This window comes from Pipistrellus hanaki (assembly GCF_964339955.1).
Source record: "Pipistrellus hanaki genome assembly, chromosome: 16".
In the NCBI taxonomy this organism is placed as follows: domain Eukaryota; kingdom Metazoa; phylum Chordata; class Mammalia; order Chiroptera; family Vespertilionidae; genus Pipistrellus; species Pipistrellus hanaki.
In genome coordinates, this window is record NC_140518.1 from 2,270,810 (window position 1) to 2,286,245 (window position 15,436).

The following is a 15,436-nucleotide window of genomic DNA, read 5'->3' on the forward strand; positions in this document are numbered from 1 at the left end:
ATTCCCAGTCAGGGTACACACTTGGAAATAATTTTTTACAGAGGAAGAGAGAGAGAGAGAGAGAGAGAGACAGAGACAGAGACAGAGACAGAGAGGCTCATCTATGGGCTGCCTCCTGCACGTCCCCTACTGGGGATGAGACAGCAACCCAGCCATGTGCCCTGTCGGGAATCAAGCTGTGACCTCCTGGGTCACATCAATGATGAGACCCAGGAGAAACATCAATGATGAGAGAGAATCATTGATCGGCTGCCTGCTGCACAGCCCCTACCAGGGATCAAGCCGGTAACTCGGGCATATGCCCTGACCAGGAATCGAACTGTTTTCTCCTGGTCAAACTGTTTTCATAGGTTGATGCTCTACCACTAAGCTACACCAGCTGGGCTAAATCCATACTAATAAAGTCTTGGGAGTGATCAGGCCAGCAGGGGAGGGCAGTTGGGGGTGATCAGGCCAGCAGGGGAGTGGTTAGGGGGTGATCAGGCTGGCAGGCAGTCCAGTGGTCCCAGATTGTGAGAGGGATGTCCGACTGCCAGTTTAGCAGGTTCGGGCCTAAACCGGCAGTCAAACATCCCTGAAGGGTCCAAGATTTGGAGAGAGTGCAAGCTGGGCTGAGGGACCGCCCCCCCCCCCCCCGCATGAATTTTGTGGACAGGGCCACTAGTATATATATATATATATATATATATATATATATATATATATATATATATATATATATATATATATATATATATATATATATATATTAAAATACAAGCAAGTATACATGGTGTGGCTGGCCACCTGGTGGTGGGGAGCGGGAAAGGGCTTATTGTGATTGAGGGGATTTAGAAAAACTTCGTGGAGCAGATGCTTCATGAGTTGGTCTTTGAGGGAGGAAGACATTATTAAAAGCAAAGCAAAAACAAACAAAAAAACAAAGCAAAGGCTGTCAGGAGCGCCTTGGCCTCCTTCAGGAAGCCTTGCCTTACAAGGTTGGATCCCCAGGAATGAAGATCAGACTCCACCTTTGGGGGGACGTCCACCTCTGCGCGGTCCCAGCTAGGCGCATGCGCCTGGCTGGGCTAGCGCGGTGACCATAGAGACGCAGAGCTAGATCGTCGGCCTCCTCGGAGGCAGACATTTTGGATCCTGGCATAAAAGTTGCAGTGGGCTGGGACCACTACCAAGTCAGGCTGCACAGCCCAAGAACGTGACTGGAAAAGACCTCCTGTGGGACGGCAGAGTCTGTCAGCGGAGCGAATTCGTGATGCTCGTGTAGGGAGGACAGGCTGTTAGAGGTGTCCACCGCCTTGCCCTCATCCGAGATGGCGGCTGTGCGGACGCTCTAGCCGGCGCCTCTCGGTCTCCCGGATGCCCGGAGGGGGCGGCGGCCTTCCCTCTGGGTCCCGGGAGGCTGCGGCGGCGGCGTCGGTCACAGCGAACGCAGGTTCCGCCGGAGCTCGTGTGGGGTTGGTACGAGGAGCGTGAGGGTCTCCGCCTCCCCCCTGCCGTGCCGGGCTGCTCGGCGCCTCTCCCAGCCGGGCCCCGGGCGTCGCGGCCGCCGCCGTCGGAAGCCCTCCCGGCGGGCCCCGCGCCGCGGGCCGGACGATGCCCAAGAAGCTGCTGCTGCTGCCGCCGCTGTCCGTGTCCTCGGCCTTCCGCGCCCCGCGGGTCAGCGCCGCCGCCCGCCTGGCCATGAACGCCGCCCGCACCGGCTACCGGGTCTTCTCGGCCAACTCCACGGCCGCGTGCACCGAGCTGGCCAAGCGCATCACCGAGTAAGGGCGGCCGGCGGGCGGCGGGGCCCGGAACCCTCCTGCTGCCCTTCCCCCGGGCCCGCCAGGCCAGGCCGACCGGCCCCTCGCCCGGAGCTGCGAGGGGGGGGGGGAGGTAGCCGAACCCTGCCTGCCCTTTGGGGGCTGCACAGACCCTGGGAGGTGACCGGAGGCGTCCCTTCCCCGCCCGTCCGCCCCCCCCCCCCATTTCTGCGGACTTTTGATGACTTAACACACCCCACCCCGTTGCTTGGACCGCTCTTCCTCCTTCCGTCACCCCGGGCGGTGGGGAGGGTTCCGCCGCCCCCGGAGGGAGGCGTTGGAGGGGGGGCCCGGGTCCGGCCCCCGGGCTGGAGTTGACCCAGGAACCTCTCACCGCCGTCCCCAGCTTCCTCCGTGGGCCCGGGGCCGGGAAGTGTTACACCGGGGTGTAGGGAGGGCGGGCCCTGAGGACGGGCAGGTCCAGGCGAGCGGATTGTGGGGTTTGGGTGGAAACGGGTCTCCCCGCGGTTTGCACGGCAGCTGCAGGCTGGGTCTTGGAAGCCACGGACACGGGGGTCCCCGGCGCCCCGAGGGGCCGCCCCAAGCCGCCACCTGACACGGGCGCTGACGGGCCGGAGACTCCGTTTTCCCGAACGTCCTTTGTAAACGGGGTGATCCTGCCTGCGGGGCAGGAAGGCGGTGAGCTGAGCCACCTGTTGTGTATACACCCAGCCTGCGAGCGAGGCTCAGGGCGGCCCCTGAACACCCGCTTTCTGGTGGGATCTGGGGGTCCTGGAGCCGCACTGTGAGGGAAGGGCTTTCTGAGCCCCCAGGTAAACCTGCGGATAGAAAGAGTGGCTTGTCTGCTGGCATTTAAAGTCATTTTCAGCCGGGACCGGTTTGGCTCAATGGATAGAGCGTCAGCTTGGGGACTGAAGGGTCCCGGGTTCGATTCCGGTCAAGGGCATGTACCTTGGTTGCGGGCATATCCCCAGTAGGGGGTGTGCAAGAGGCAGCTGATGGATGACTCTCTCATCGATGTTTCTAACTATCTCTCTCCCTTTCTCTCTGTATAAAAATCAATAGAATGTATTTTTTAAAAAAATAAAGTCATTTTCAGCTTTTAGTTTACATTCACGCGCCCCTGGCGTTTCCCGGGTGGGACTCAGGCAGGGTTACATTTTTAAATTCCCGATGGAAGCGCAAAAACGCTTCCTTTCTGTCCGGCGGAAGGTTAGGTGAAAGAGGGTAAAAACAACCCTTTTGCAATCCACAAACCCTCCGACTGTTTGTCTTTTTGAGGCCAGCCAAATGCTAACTCTATATAGGAAGTGTGTGTGTGCGCGTGTGCGTGTGCGTGTGCGTGTGCGTGTGTGTGTGTGTGTGTTTGGGGCCAGGCTCAGCCCGTGGACCTTGCTGAGAGAATACAAAGCTGGAGGGCACTCTTTGTAATTATTATTCATCGCCACCTGAGGATAGGTTTCAGTTGATTTTGTGCTTAAAAAATGTTTTCAGCCGAAACCGGTGTGGCTCAGTGGATAGAGCGTTGGCCTGCGGACTGAAAGGTCCCAGGTTCGATTCCGGTCAAGGGCATGTACCTTGGTTGTGGGCACATCTCCATTGGGGGGTGTGCAAGAGGCAGCTGATCGATGATTCTCTCTCATCGATGTTTCTAACTCTCTATCCCTCTCTCTTCCTCTCTGTAAAAAATCAATAAAATATATTTTAAAAAATGTTTTTATTGATTTCTGAGAGAGGAAGGGAGAGGGAGTGATAGAAACATCAATGAGGGAGGGAGCCGTCAATCCGCTGCCTCCTGCACAGGCCCCGCTGGGGCCGTTTGGAGTAAGGGGGGTGCTCCAGCATCTGAGCCATGGGCCAGGGCTGGGGGCACATTTAAAATGTCACTGGTTGTTTTTTTTTTTTCATATTAGGTTCTTCCCCGCCTTGGTCCAAAAAGGTTTTAAGTTACTATGAACAATAAATATTTGTAATTCTTTTATCTGTTTCATATGTTGAGTTTCCCAGTAAGATTTTATTTGAGCAAAGCGTTTTACTACTGAGCAAATTTGCGGATCATTAAATTGGATTGACCTCTGAGGTTATATTTTATTTCCAGGATTCCTTTCGGATCTAAATGTCACTCGGGGATCTGAAAGCTTTTTTGATGATGACGCTTATTAATCAGGCAGGTGCACTGCCTCCCAGGATTTGTTCGGATTACGCCTGTGTTGTATGAACCCCTACCCTTTGTCCAGCTCCCACACTGGTTAATCTTGTTTCATCTGCTCCAGCTGTCCCTCGCCTTTTTGACTAGAGTACTTAATGGTGAAGTAACACATATCCAAACTTACCGTCTTAGCCATTTTATTTAACTACTTTTAAAATAGATTTTTACTGATTTCAGAGAGGAAAGGAGGGGGAGAGAGAGATAGAAACATCAATGATGGAGGAATATCATTGCTCGGCTGCCTCCTGCATGCCTCCCACTGGAGACTGAGCCCGAAACCCAAGCACGTGCCCTTGCCCGGAACTGAACCCGGGACCTTCCAGTCCACAGTCCAACGCCCTTGTTTCCCTGATTGTCCCAAAAAGGGCTTTTCCCACTCCATTTGTTCTCATCCATCCAGACGCTTCGCTCTGCCTTTGGTTCGTGGCCCCAGTCTGTGTGCTGGGACATGGGGGCGCTGACCTCGGGCGTGTGGTTCGGGAGTGGCTGCCAGTGAGCGCCAAGCCCTGGTTTGGGTGATTTTCCAGGACAGTTACTGGTCATAGGGCTGTGCGCTGGGCCAGCGGAGACTGCGGTGCGGGCTGGTCAGCGGCCTGCGGACTCCCACGCACTTGTGTTCTTCCCGAATTAAACTTTCTCCTGCTCTTTGGCAGAGAATGGCGGATAGCTGATTTAGTCTCTGTTACGCGTGCCTGCGAGCTGGAGTGTTTGGGTGGAGCACTCTAACTGCCTTCTCTTTCCCGCAGGCGTCTGGGCGCTGAGCTGGGGAAGTCCGTGGTGTACCAGGAGACCAATGGAGGTAAAGCTGGCCCACTCCCGCTGAGTGCGGTCCTGGCTGACGATATCACTCATGTCTAACGCGGAAACATTCCTCATAACAAATCCGGACTCCTGTGCTCTCCTGAAAGTCTCCTTCCTCTTGTCCAACATAATGCCAACACCCTGTCATTGGGCTGGAAAAGGAGAGCGGTAGAGAGTTTTCTGTGTTGGCGGTGCTGGCAGACGCTCCCTGCTTTCACTTGTCCGCTGGCCAGCAGTAGCATCAGGAGCAACCTGGGCGTCGGCCTGTAGACCTGAAGGGTCCTGGGTTCGATTCCTGTCAAGGGCACGCACCTCGGTTGCAGGCTCCTCCCTGGCCTGGGCCCCGGTCAGAGCTCGTGCAGGAGGCAACCAAATGACGTATTTCTTTCACATCAGTGTTTCTCTCTGTCCCTCTCTCTTCCACTCTCTCTTAAAAAATCATTGGAAAAATATCCTTGGGTGAGGATTAAAAAAAGAGAGCAATCTGGTCTTGGTGATGGTGACATGAAAAAGGCTTTCTGTTCTTTTCACCTCCAAGCTTCCTCCCCTGCCTCTGGGGCAGTGATCATGTCGCAGTCACTTTGCCGATGGCCGGTGGCCTAGGAATGCTGCCTCGTAAATCTCCTGGCGGGCGTGCACTTGCGGTTATAGTGCCCTTAGTCCTCGCAAAGACAAGTCAGTATCCAGTGATTCCGAATTCTTTTTTTTAAAGTTGAAAGCCTGGATTTGTGATCCCATGCTTCCTTTCTCTTTCTGAGCTCTAATTATCTGTGGTCTGAGTAGTGCTTTTCTTAAAGCTACAGGGCATTTTTATTTTTCAGAAACAAGAGTCGAAATAAAAGAATCTGTTCGAGGCCAAGACGTATTCATCATACAGACGATCCCCAGGTGAGAGTTGGCACTGCTTTGGCACAGCGCGTTAGCGTTCCCTGTGAACCAGTTTCGTGTTCTGGAAGTCATGAATGTGTTTGCATGTAAAGTTTTCTGAGCCATTCTAGCAAATTCATAGCCTGAGGAGAGGGTCGTGGGAACCTCTGATTCACAGCAGGTGGGCACGGGGGCAGTCTTGTTCCTCTGGGCCCCTAGCCTGTGGGGTCTGACGCTGTCCTCCTAGAGAGTGTCGTAAATGAGACTTTCAGACGCCCCGCTGTTGTCGGCTGGTAAATGCTGTGACACCCGTCGGGCAGCTCATGTTAAATCGCCTGGGGAGCATCCATGACGCCAATCCCCGAACACAAACTTGCACCGTTTCAGAGACGTGAACACCGCTGTGATGGAGCTGCTGATCATGGCCTACGCGCTGAAGACCGCCTGCGCCAGGAACATCATTGGCGTCATCCCTTACTTCCCCTACAGCAAGCAGAGCAAGATGCGGAAGCGGGGCTCCATCGTGTGCAAGCTGCTGGCGTCCATGCTGGCCAGAGCGGGTGAGTGAGGGTCCCGCCGCCGCTCGGGCGCCTCCTGCCCGGGACGAGCCCCCGCACGGATGGAGGGGGACCCGCTCCTCCAGCTGCCTCCCTCGGCTCCTGTCTCCGCACAGAGCTGTGAGGGGGAGTGAGCTCAGGTAGGGTTCCTGCCTTTTCTCTCCTCTCTGTCTGAGAGTGGCATCATCTGCTTCCGTGTTTTCTGCTCTTCTCCAGTCTTGGCCTTTGTCATCATCCCATCGTCTTCCTTCACGTTTCATCTTATCTTCATCACATTTTAATTTTATATTCTTATTATTTTTTAAATATATTTTATTGATTTTTTACAGAGAGGAAGAGAGAGGGATAGAGAGTTAGAAACATCGATCAGCTGCCTCCTGCACACCTCCTACTGAGGATATGCCCGCAGCCAAGGTACATGCCCTTGCCCGGAATCTAACCTGGGACCTTTCAGTCCGCAGGCCGATGCTCTATCCACTGAGCAACACTGGCCAGGGCTCTTCATCACATTTTAACTGGTACTGTGGACACTCCTGGCCTTCCGAGGTTCAGGCTGGAGTTCTGTCCTTGCCTTCTTGCTGAGCTTTATTTATGTACATAATGTCACTCTGGAGTTTCCTTTGGCTCCTTCTCCCACTGATACACTCCCCGGTCCCGTCCTGAGTGTGTGTGCAGCAGCTTATTTTCTCTGCTTTTATTCTAATGTGTGTTTGTAGCAGTAACTAGCCGGCCTGGGAATCACATGTAAAGGCATTTTACAATGATTGGAATTTCATTTGCCTGATGTTTATGTAAAACTCTCACAAAGAAAAAAAAACAGATTTGAGTCCTCAGAAACATACATTCCTTTTTGTTTAGCCCTGTCGATATTTCAGTCTGTCTTCTTGTTTTTCTATAAGAATATTTCATGCTGCTCTACCAGTTTGGCTCAGTGGATAGAGCATCGGCCTGCAGACTGAGAGGTCCTGGGTTCGATTCCAGGCAAGGGCATGTACCTTGGTTGCGGGCACATCCCCAGAGGGAGGTGTGCAGGAAGCGGCTGATCGATGTTTCTCTCTCATCAATGTTTCTGGCTCTCTATCCCTCTCCTTTCCTCTCTGGAAAAATCACAATATTTCTTTTAAAAAAAGAATATTTCATGGCCCGTTCTTTTATTTCTGATAGAAATTGTTTTAAACCTTTCAGTTTCTATCTTTGTATTACATGATTTCTCTTTTTTAAAATATGTACATTACTTTATTTTTGCTTTCTTATTCCTTCTTCCTCAGCCACAGACTTTTTACATTTCTTCCTAAATTATTTAATCAACATATTGACTATTTTTACATCAATTTTTGCTTCAGTATTAATTCCATCTTCATATTTTTGCTTCTACCTGAGTTTTCTTTTCTTGATTTTGAGGGCCAAGTGAATAGTAACAGCAGCCTAGGAGGGCACGTCTCTCAGCTTCGGGCCTGTCTTTGTGGAAGGTTAGAGATGCCTTCACTGGAGGCTGCGCACGTTTTTTAGAAAGAGAGGAAGGGAGAGGGGGAGAGAGAGAGAAACATCAGTGACGAGAGAATCATTGATTGGCTGCCTCCTGCACGCCCTCTACTGGAGGTTGTGCAACCCAGGCATGTGCCCTGACCAGGAACCGAGCTGGGGACCTCTTAGTGCCCAGGTCAGTGCTCAGCCACGGAGCCACGCTGGCCAGGCCGGGCACATTCTTTAGTTCCTTAGGTCTTGTTAAGGTTGCAGGTAAAGCCTGTGACTCACGTGCTTGTTAACAGTGCCCCGGCCTCTCGATAGGACACAGGAGCTGGGCGTCACTAATTTGCAGGGGTGAACTGGTAATTCTCTGTTTTAAAATTTCAGGTCTAACTCACATTATCACTATGGATCTTCACCAGAAGGAAATCCAAGGCTTTTTCAGCTTTCCCGTGGACAACCTGAGAGCCTCACCTTTCCTGCTTCAGTACATCCAGGAAGAAGTGAGCAGCCGCCCGCACCCTGTCCTCCATGTTGCTCTCTGGTGCCCGATTCCCACGTGGAAGGCACATCCGTGACCTTTTCCTTAGTCTGACCCTGAGGCAGCCAGATGGGGTCAGCCCTCAGGCCTGGAGGGTCCCAGAGTTCAGAGACGTAAATACGGATTTCCTTCTAAGTATCTTCAGCAGTTGGCTTATGTTTTCTTAAATTAAGGTTTTAAGAATTAATTACTTTTTTTTCTTCGTGATGTAGCAGTACTTTTGCAATGGTGTTAATTGATAAGTGTTAAAATTCTAAAATGTGTAAATGAAAGTCTAGCATATATGATTGCTAGTGTGGATTGTTGTTTTAAGAGGAAAGAATGTAATACCAGCATCCAGGCATAACTTTTCAGTATTTTCTTATTTCTCCTCCAAATCTAGATTCCAAATTACAGAAACGCAGTCATTGTAGCTAAGTCTCCTGATGCTGCGAAAAGGTAACTGCTCCAGATACTCCCGCAGGCGCTGGCGGTGCTCTCTGAGGTCGGAGGGAGCTGTCTGGTGGCCGGGAAAGCTCACCGGCCTGGACTCTCCCCTCATCGCTGACACTAAAGTGCTTCCTTCACAGTCTCAGGAAAGGAAGGCAGAGGGCTATGAGCACTTTCCAGGCGGTGGTTTGTTTTTGCTTTTTAAATATATTTTATTGATTTCAGAGAGGAAGGGGGAGGGATAGAGAGTTAAAAACATCGATGAGAGAGAAACATTGATCAGCTGCCTCCTGCATACCCCCTACTGGGGATGTGTCTGCAACCAAGGTGCATGCCCTTGACTGGAATCGAACCTGGGAACCTTCAGTCCTCAGGCCCACGCTCTGTCCACTGAGCCAAACTGGTCAGGGCTTAAATAAGTTTTTGATTTCAGAGAAGAAGGGAGAGGGAGAAGGAGATAGAAACATCAATAATGAGAATCATTGATCAGCTGCCTCCTGCATGCCCCACACTGGGGATCGAACCATGACCTCCTAGGTCATAGGTTGACACTTTACCACTGAGCCACGCCGGCGGGTCAGCAGTGATTTTTAAGAGACCTTTTTCAACAAAGTTTTTTCTTCGGAAGTAGAGTTAGATTATTGGGCAAAGGCTAGAACCAGAATGATCTAGAACCAGACACTCGCCCACATCTCGGCTCTCATGCCCCTGGAGGTTTTTATTCTGGCTGGGCTCCACGTTCTGTTTTGTATAAGTAATTCCCTGTGAGTCCTAAGAGGTGGGTGATATTTCCAGTTTGTGATTACTAAGATGGGGAATCGTGATGGTGGGTTTTCTCCAGGCGCTCACCGCCTGCCTCGTCCTCTCAGGGCCCAATCCTACGCGGAGAGGCTGCGGCTGGGCTTGGCCGTCATCCACGGGGAGGCGCAGTGCACCGAGCTGGACATGGACGACGGCCGCCACTCACCCCCCATGGTCAAGAACGCCACGGTGCACCCCGGCCTGGAGCTGCCGTGTGAGTCACTCTCTTCCTCACTGTGTTTGGAAATGAATAACGTCTCTGCTGACGTGAATAGCTAGAATAATACTTAGGTGGACCTGCCGTCTGGGTATTTTTATACTATTTATTTATTTATAATATATTTTGTTGATATTTTACAGAGAGGAGGAAGGGAGAGAGATAGAGAGCTAGAAATGTCGATGAGAGAGAAACATCGACCAGCTGCCTCTTGCACACCCCCTACTGGGGATATGCCCGCAACCAATGTACATGCCTTTGACCGGAATCAAACTGGGACCTTTCAGTCCACAGACCGACGCTCTACCACTGAGCCAAACTGGTTTCGGCTCCGTCTGGGTATTTTTAAATGATTGAACGGTGTGGCATCGATTTCGCCGCTTATAAACCTGGAAGTGTGGGGGACTCGTAGTTATTGTTCTCCAGTTCCTTACCGCCAGGAAGCTGGTTATTCCGCTCGTGGGGAGAAGGTCACGCTGTCCAGTAACAGTCATCTGGACGAAAACGAACGCCAGCTCTTGGCCTGGCAGCCTTTCCCTGGCGGTTGCCTGCGGATGGCATTCTCCTTACATTTTTCCACTGTCTCAGCGGCGGGCCTTTCTCTGGTGCATGGTGGGCGGTGTGGCTCTCCTCGCCCTGCTACTCCGTCCTCACGCCTGTGCAGCAGGACCGGCCTCCGCTGCAAAGTGCTGTGAGCAGCACGCACACCGACTCCAAAGACTGAGTCCAAAAACATGTCAAACAGCTCCAGTAAATGTGCATATTGATTACTTAGTGAAATATTTTGGCTATATTGTAAAATAAATCTATTCATTTCACCTATGTGATTTTACTTTTTAATGTGGCTACTAAAAAATGTGTACAAGAGGCAGAGGGAGAGGAAAAGAGAGAGAAACATCAGTGATGAGAGAGAATCGTTGATGGGCTGCCTCCTGCATGCCCCTCACAGGGGAGTGAGCCTGCAACCTGGGCATGTGCCCTTTGAGTGAGAATTAACCATGACCTAGATTAGGGGTGTCAAACTCAATCAGAGAAGGGGCCAAAATCTAAAATCCAGCCTAAATCGCGGGCCGAATGGTTTACTGAACAGTCATAAACTGACAATGTCATAAACTGACAGCGGAGTGCAGTGATGACAGCGCGGTGCGGGCCACATTGCAAGGCCTGGCGGGCTGGATTTGGCCCGCGGGCCTTGTGTTTGACACATGTGACCTAGATCATAGGTTGATGCTCAACCACGGAGCCACGCCAGTGGGGCTCACCGTCCGTTTCTACCGGACAACGTGCTCTAGACAGGCTGTTTCTGAGGGACCCCGGCTCCTTGCAGAGGAATCTGCTGCTTTCTTTCTTTTGTTGTTGTTTTTTGTCTTCAGTGGCTTTGCCCCACTTCCAGAGGGTGAGGTTGGTGTGAGCAGTTGCTTAGCGATGCTTGACTAACGGGTCTTGTCATTGTGTCGTTTTGCAGTGATGATGGCCAAAGAGAAGCCGCCGATCACCGTGGTCGGGGACGTCGGCGGGAGCATCGCCATCATCGTGGTACGGCCAGCGTCTTCCCATGCAGAGGGCACCCGGACTCATAGCTGTTTCACGTCGGGCTGTGTGTCCAATAACGATGACAACTTAAATGGCTCCGACTTTCTGTTCTCACCCAAACCCGATAAGGAGAGGTTTTTATGTGGGCGAACAGGGATTGTTATAACCGACAGCTGTAAGGAGAGCTTGTATAAGTTCTCCTATAAGTTCACCCCACAAGTGACCTTGGTCTTGAGGGCTGCAGTTCCTATCAAAGCAGCTGACATCCTCAACCTTAAGCTTTAGGGTGGAGAGGAGAACTGGGGAGGAGCCGTTCCATTTAAAAATATATTTGTATTGATTTCAGAGAGGAAGGGAGAGGGAGAGAGAGAAATACCAGTGATGAGAATCATGACTGGCTGCCCCCTGCACACCCCACACTGGGGATGGAGCCTGCGACATGGGTACATGCCCTGACTGGGAATTGAATTGTGACCTCCTGGTTCACACATAGGTTGATGTTCAACCTCGGAGCCATGCCAGCCAGGCAGAACTGTTCCATTTCTGCTAGAGAACAGTGTCTCATTCTGCAAACTTGAACGTGTTCTATGTGCCGCCAGCCCTGAACGCCTCCGCTAGGCCAGAGGGTGGTTCTTCGCAGTGGCTCGCTTTGTTTCTGTGTATCCTCTTTATTTATTTTTATTTTTAAAATAAATTTTGATTTTTACAGAGAGGAAAGGAGAAGGATAGAGAGCTAGAAACATCGATGAGAGAGAAACATTGATAAGCTGCCTCTTGTATACTCCCTACTGGGAATGTGCCCGCAACCAAGATACATGTCCTTGAGTGGAATTGAACCTGGGACCCTTGAGTCCAAAGGCCGACGTTCTATCCACTGAGCCACACTGGTGAGGGCAATGTGTACCCCCTTTTAACTTTCTCAGGAAAGTACGGGGATGCTGGCTGTGTAGGATTGATCTGACATGGGACACAGGAAATGAGCCTGGGGTCATAAACGCCAGCTGTAAAGGTCACATGTGACTGTGAGGCGTTGCTCTTTGCACCGAAAGCCACGCCAAGTGCAGTCCGCGCAGCCCTGTTGCCATTGCTGGGTGTGCAACCTCTGCCCAGGTGCATGGCTCCGCTGGTGCCTTGCCATCCTCTGAGCCGGGTGCAGGGAAGGGCAGAGAGAGTCCTCAGGCGGGGCCCAGAGCTCCTTCACCGTCTCTTCTCAGGATGACATCATTGATGACGTGGAAAGCTTCGTTGCTGCTGCAGAGATCCTGAAAGAGAGAGGCGCTTACAAGATCTACGTCATGGCCACCCACGGCATCCTGTCCGCAGAGGCCCCGCGCCTGATCGAGGAGTCCTCCATCGATGAGGTCTGTGTGCGGGGCTCCACCTCTTAGCGTAGGTCCGGGCTTGCTGCCTCTTCTGTGAGTGATGCCGGGACTCGGTCAGCGTTGCTGACCCTCCCGAGGGCCTGTCCTGGCCGGCGTCTGTGTGCTCAGTGTGACCCGTGCTTCCACACGGCGTGATGCCCACGTAGCGTTTCTCCTCCGTGCAGCGCAGGGCTCACCTGTCTCCTGCACACCAGACGTTGGTGCTCAGAACCTTAGTTCTGAACCACGAAACCCCTCCCGGGGGTGAGGTTGGTCAGTCTAGTTTGTAAACCCCAGACTCGGCGGACTAAGGTTTTATGGGGTGGGCCTTGGGCGGGGGTACTAAATGTTGGATGAATGTTTCCAAACGACCACTGGGCACACCAGTTACCATGCTTGTTCCCGTTGTTGCCATGCCAGGTGGTGGTGACCAACACTGTCCCCCACGAGGTGCAGAAGCTGCAGTGCCCCAAGATCAAGACGGTGGACATCAGCCTGATCCTCTCCGAGGCCATCCGCAGGATCCACAACGGGGAGTCCATGGCGTACCTCTTCCGGAACATCACCGTGGACGACTAGCTCCACGGTGGCCTGGGCCTGGGCTCCTGAGGACGACGGTGCCGTCACTATGTACATGGTGTTTCCTTCCCAGGAGGCAGCGGCTCCCGTCCAGATTGGCCAGCGGGAGGCATTCAGGTAGCCGAGAGGGAGACCACACTAACGGATAAATGGCCTTAAACATGCGCCCTCACCATCCTGTTCCTTCAAGGAACGTTCCAGCACTTCCCTGAGGAGAACCAGAGCTGATGGTGCTGGAAGGACTTCCGGCGGCCGTTCTAACTCCGGAGCGTTCCAGCCACGGGGAATGCGTGTTCATGTTCAGCCTGGGGAGGGAAGCCGAGTGCCGGCACCGTTTCCATCCTCGGGTGAAATTCTGGAGAGGTGCCTTTTCCCGGAGAAGCCGCTGGTGCAGCCAGTGAGCAGGCGCGTGCGCAGTGTTCTCCCCAGCAAGGACGCGGTCAGAGAGTGGCGCCCTCCGCTGTGTGCCTTGCTGGTCTCTTCACGCCATTGCACAGCCACCCACTGTGTGCCTCCTGTGACTACCTGGTCCAGACTCCGCAGGAAATGCGGATGCAGTCGGGGGTGAGGTCCATGGTGGTCCCAGTCCCAGGCAGACGTCTGTCACAGGTCCTGTCCTTCCGACCTGTTGGCGTGAGGTCCTCGTTGAGATGGTTAAGATCTAAATTTGTAAAACAACTGGTTGTAGTTTCCCCGTTATAGGTGACACTGTTTATTGAATCACCTAGGCTGCACGTGGCCTTTCTACCCAACGTTTAAAATGACACACTCAGTACCCTGGCGCACACCAGTTGTCAGGGAGACCTGGCTGCACCCTCTGGTCCAAGCCGGGGCAGCGAGTGTTGCGACGGGGAGGAGGGCGTCTGCCCGTGACCGGAATTGCTTGTTGGGTCTGGTAGTTCCTCGGAGACAATAAAGGCCAATTTGCACAGTTTGTACGGTGTGTTTCTGCAGGGAACTTCTGTTGACTTAAATATATATATATATAATTTCTGAGAAGGAGAGAGAAATATCAATGATGAAAGAAAATCATTAATTGGTGTCTCCTGCACGTCCCCCACTTGGGATCGAGCCCATAACCCAGGCATGTGCCCCGACCAGGAATCAAACCCAGACCTGGTTCCTAGGTCGACGCTCAACTACTGAGCCACACCGGCCGGGCTCATTTACTAAGGACTAGAAAAGTTCCTGGCCTGCAGGCAAGACAGCCCATTAGCTTTTCGAACGTACAAATAGGCTGCTGCTGCTAACAGGCCAGGTGGGAGCATTTGAGCAAAGAACTTCACTATGAAATGAGCATGGGTAGAGGAAGAGCCACAGACTTCCTTAGGAGACCAGGTTCCTACCGTGTTTCCCCGAAAATAAGACATTTTCCCCTAGTGCTTGGAAAGATAAGACATCCCCTGAAAATAAGACCTAGCGCAACTTTGGGAGAAAAAATTAAGACACTGTCTTATATTCGGGGAAACATGGTAGCTTGGGCAGATGGCTCATCCTTCCTGGCCTCTGTTGTCTGCAGTATAAAGAGGTTTCAACCAAATTCCATTTATACTCCATTTATATATTCCAAATATCCATAAATATTAATTCCATTCATATTTCCCCACCGGTACGTACTTAGTGAAAGCATGTAGTAGAATATATTTCCTGGGATTAGAATGAGGGTATATTGGATATGCCCTTCCCGATGGCATTTAGAGTCCTCATGTGCCTGGCATGATGCCAAGTCTCGGATGAAAACAAAAAAACGGGCCTGGCTGGTGCGGCTCAGTGGTTGAGCATGGCTGTATGAACTGGGAGGTCACAGTTCCACTCGCCCTCAGGGCACATGGCTTGGTCCCCAGTAGGGGGCGAGCGGGGGGGGGGGGGGGGGCAGCCAAGCAGTGCGGCTGATGAGTGATTCTCCTCATTGATGTTTCTATCGCCCGCTCTGAAACCAATAAAAGTACATTCTAAGAAATAAGATGGAAACAGGAGGACTCAGAGCTGCATAGTGAAGTGGCAGTAGCAGTCGTGGGGGAGTCCCTGACCTGGGGATGGAGAGCCCACGTGCCACAGCTTCCAGACGGGCTGGCCCGGTGAAGCTTCCCAGGCTGTGACTGCTCTGGCCTTAGCTTCACCAGGCCGGTCGCGGGTGCACAGAGAGCAGAGTGTGTAAGGTGACCAGATCGTCCAGGTGTTGGCGGGACAGTCCTAATTTCTAACAATTTTTCCTGCATCCCGCGGCGTTTTAAAAAAGTCCCGATTTTTAGAAAGAATGTTTCCAATCTTTCAAAAAATCCGGACTTTTTTAAAATGCCGCGGGACAAAT

The 15,436-nt window shown here is 52.3% G+C and overlaps 1 protein-coding gene across 1 annotated transcript; it reads left to right on the forward strand.

Annotated features, from left to right (window-relative positions):
* Positions 1 to 1,083: 1,083 nt before the first annotated feature.
* Positions 1,084 to 14,059, forward strand: PRPSAP1 (phosphoribosyl pyrophosphate synthetase associated protein 1). The gene is made up of 10 exons (XM_084863114.1): positions 1,084 to 1,763; positions 4,719 to 4,771; positions 5,595 to 5,661; positions 6,028 to 6,200; positions 8,052 to 8,167; positions 8,588 to 8,643; positions 9,504 to 9,649; positions 11,118 to 11,188; positions 12,400 to 12,546; positions 12,967 to 14,059. The coding sequence occupies exons 1-10, from the start codon at positions 1,594 to 1,596 to the stop codon at positions 13,123 to 13,125; spliced, it is 1,158 nt and encodes a 385-aa protein (XP_084719240.1). The 5' UTR covers positions 1,084 to 1,593; the 3' UTR covers positions 13,126 to 14,059.
* Positions 14,060 to 15,436: the final 1,377 nt, after the last annotated feature.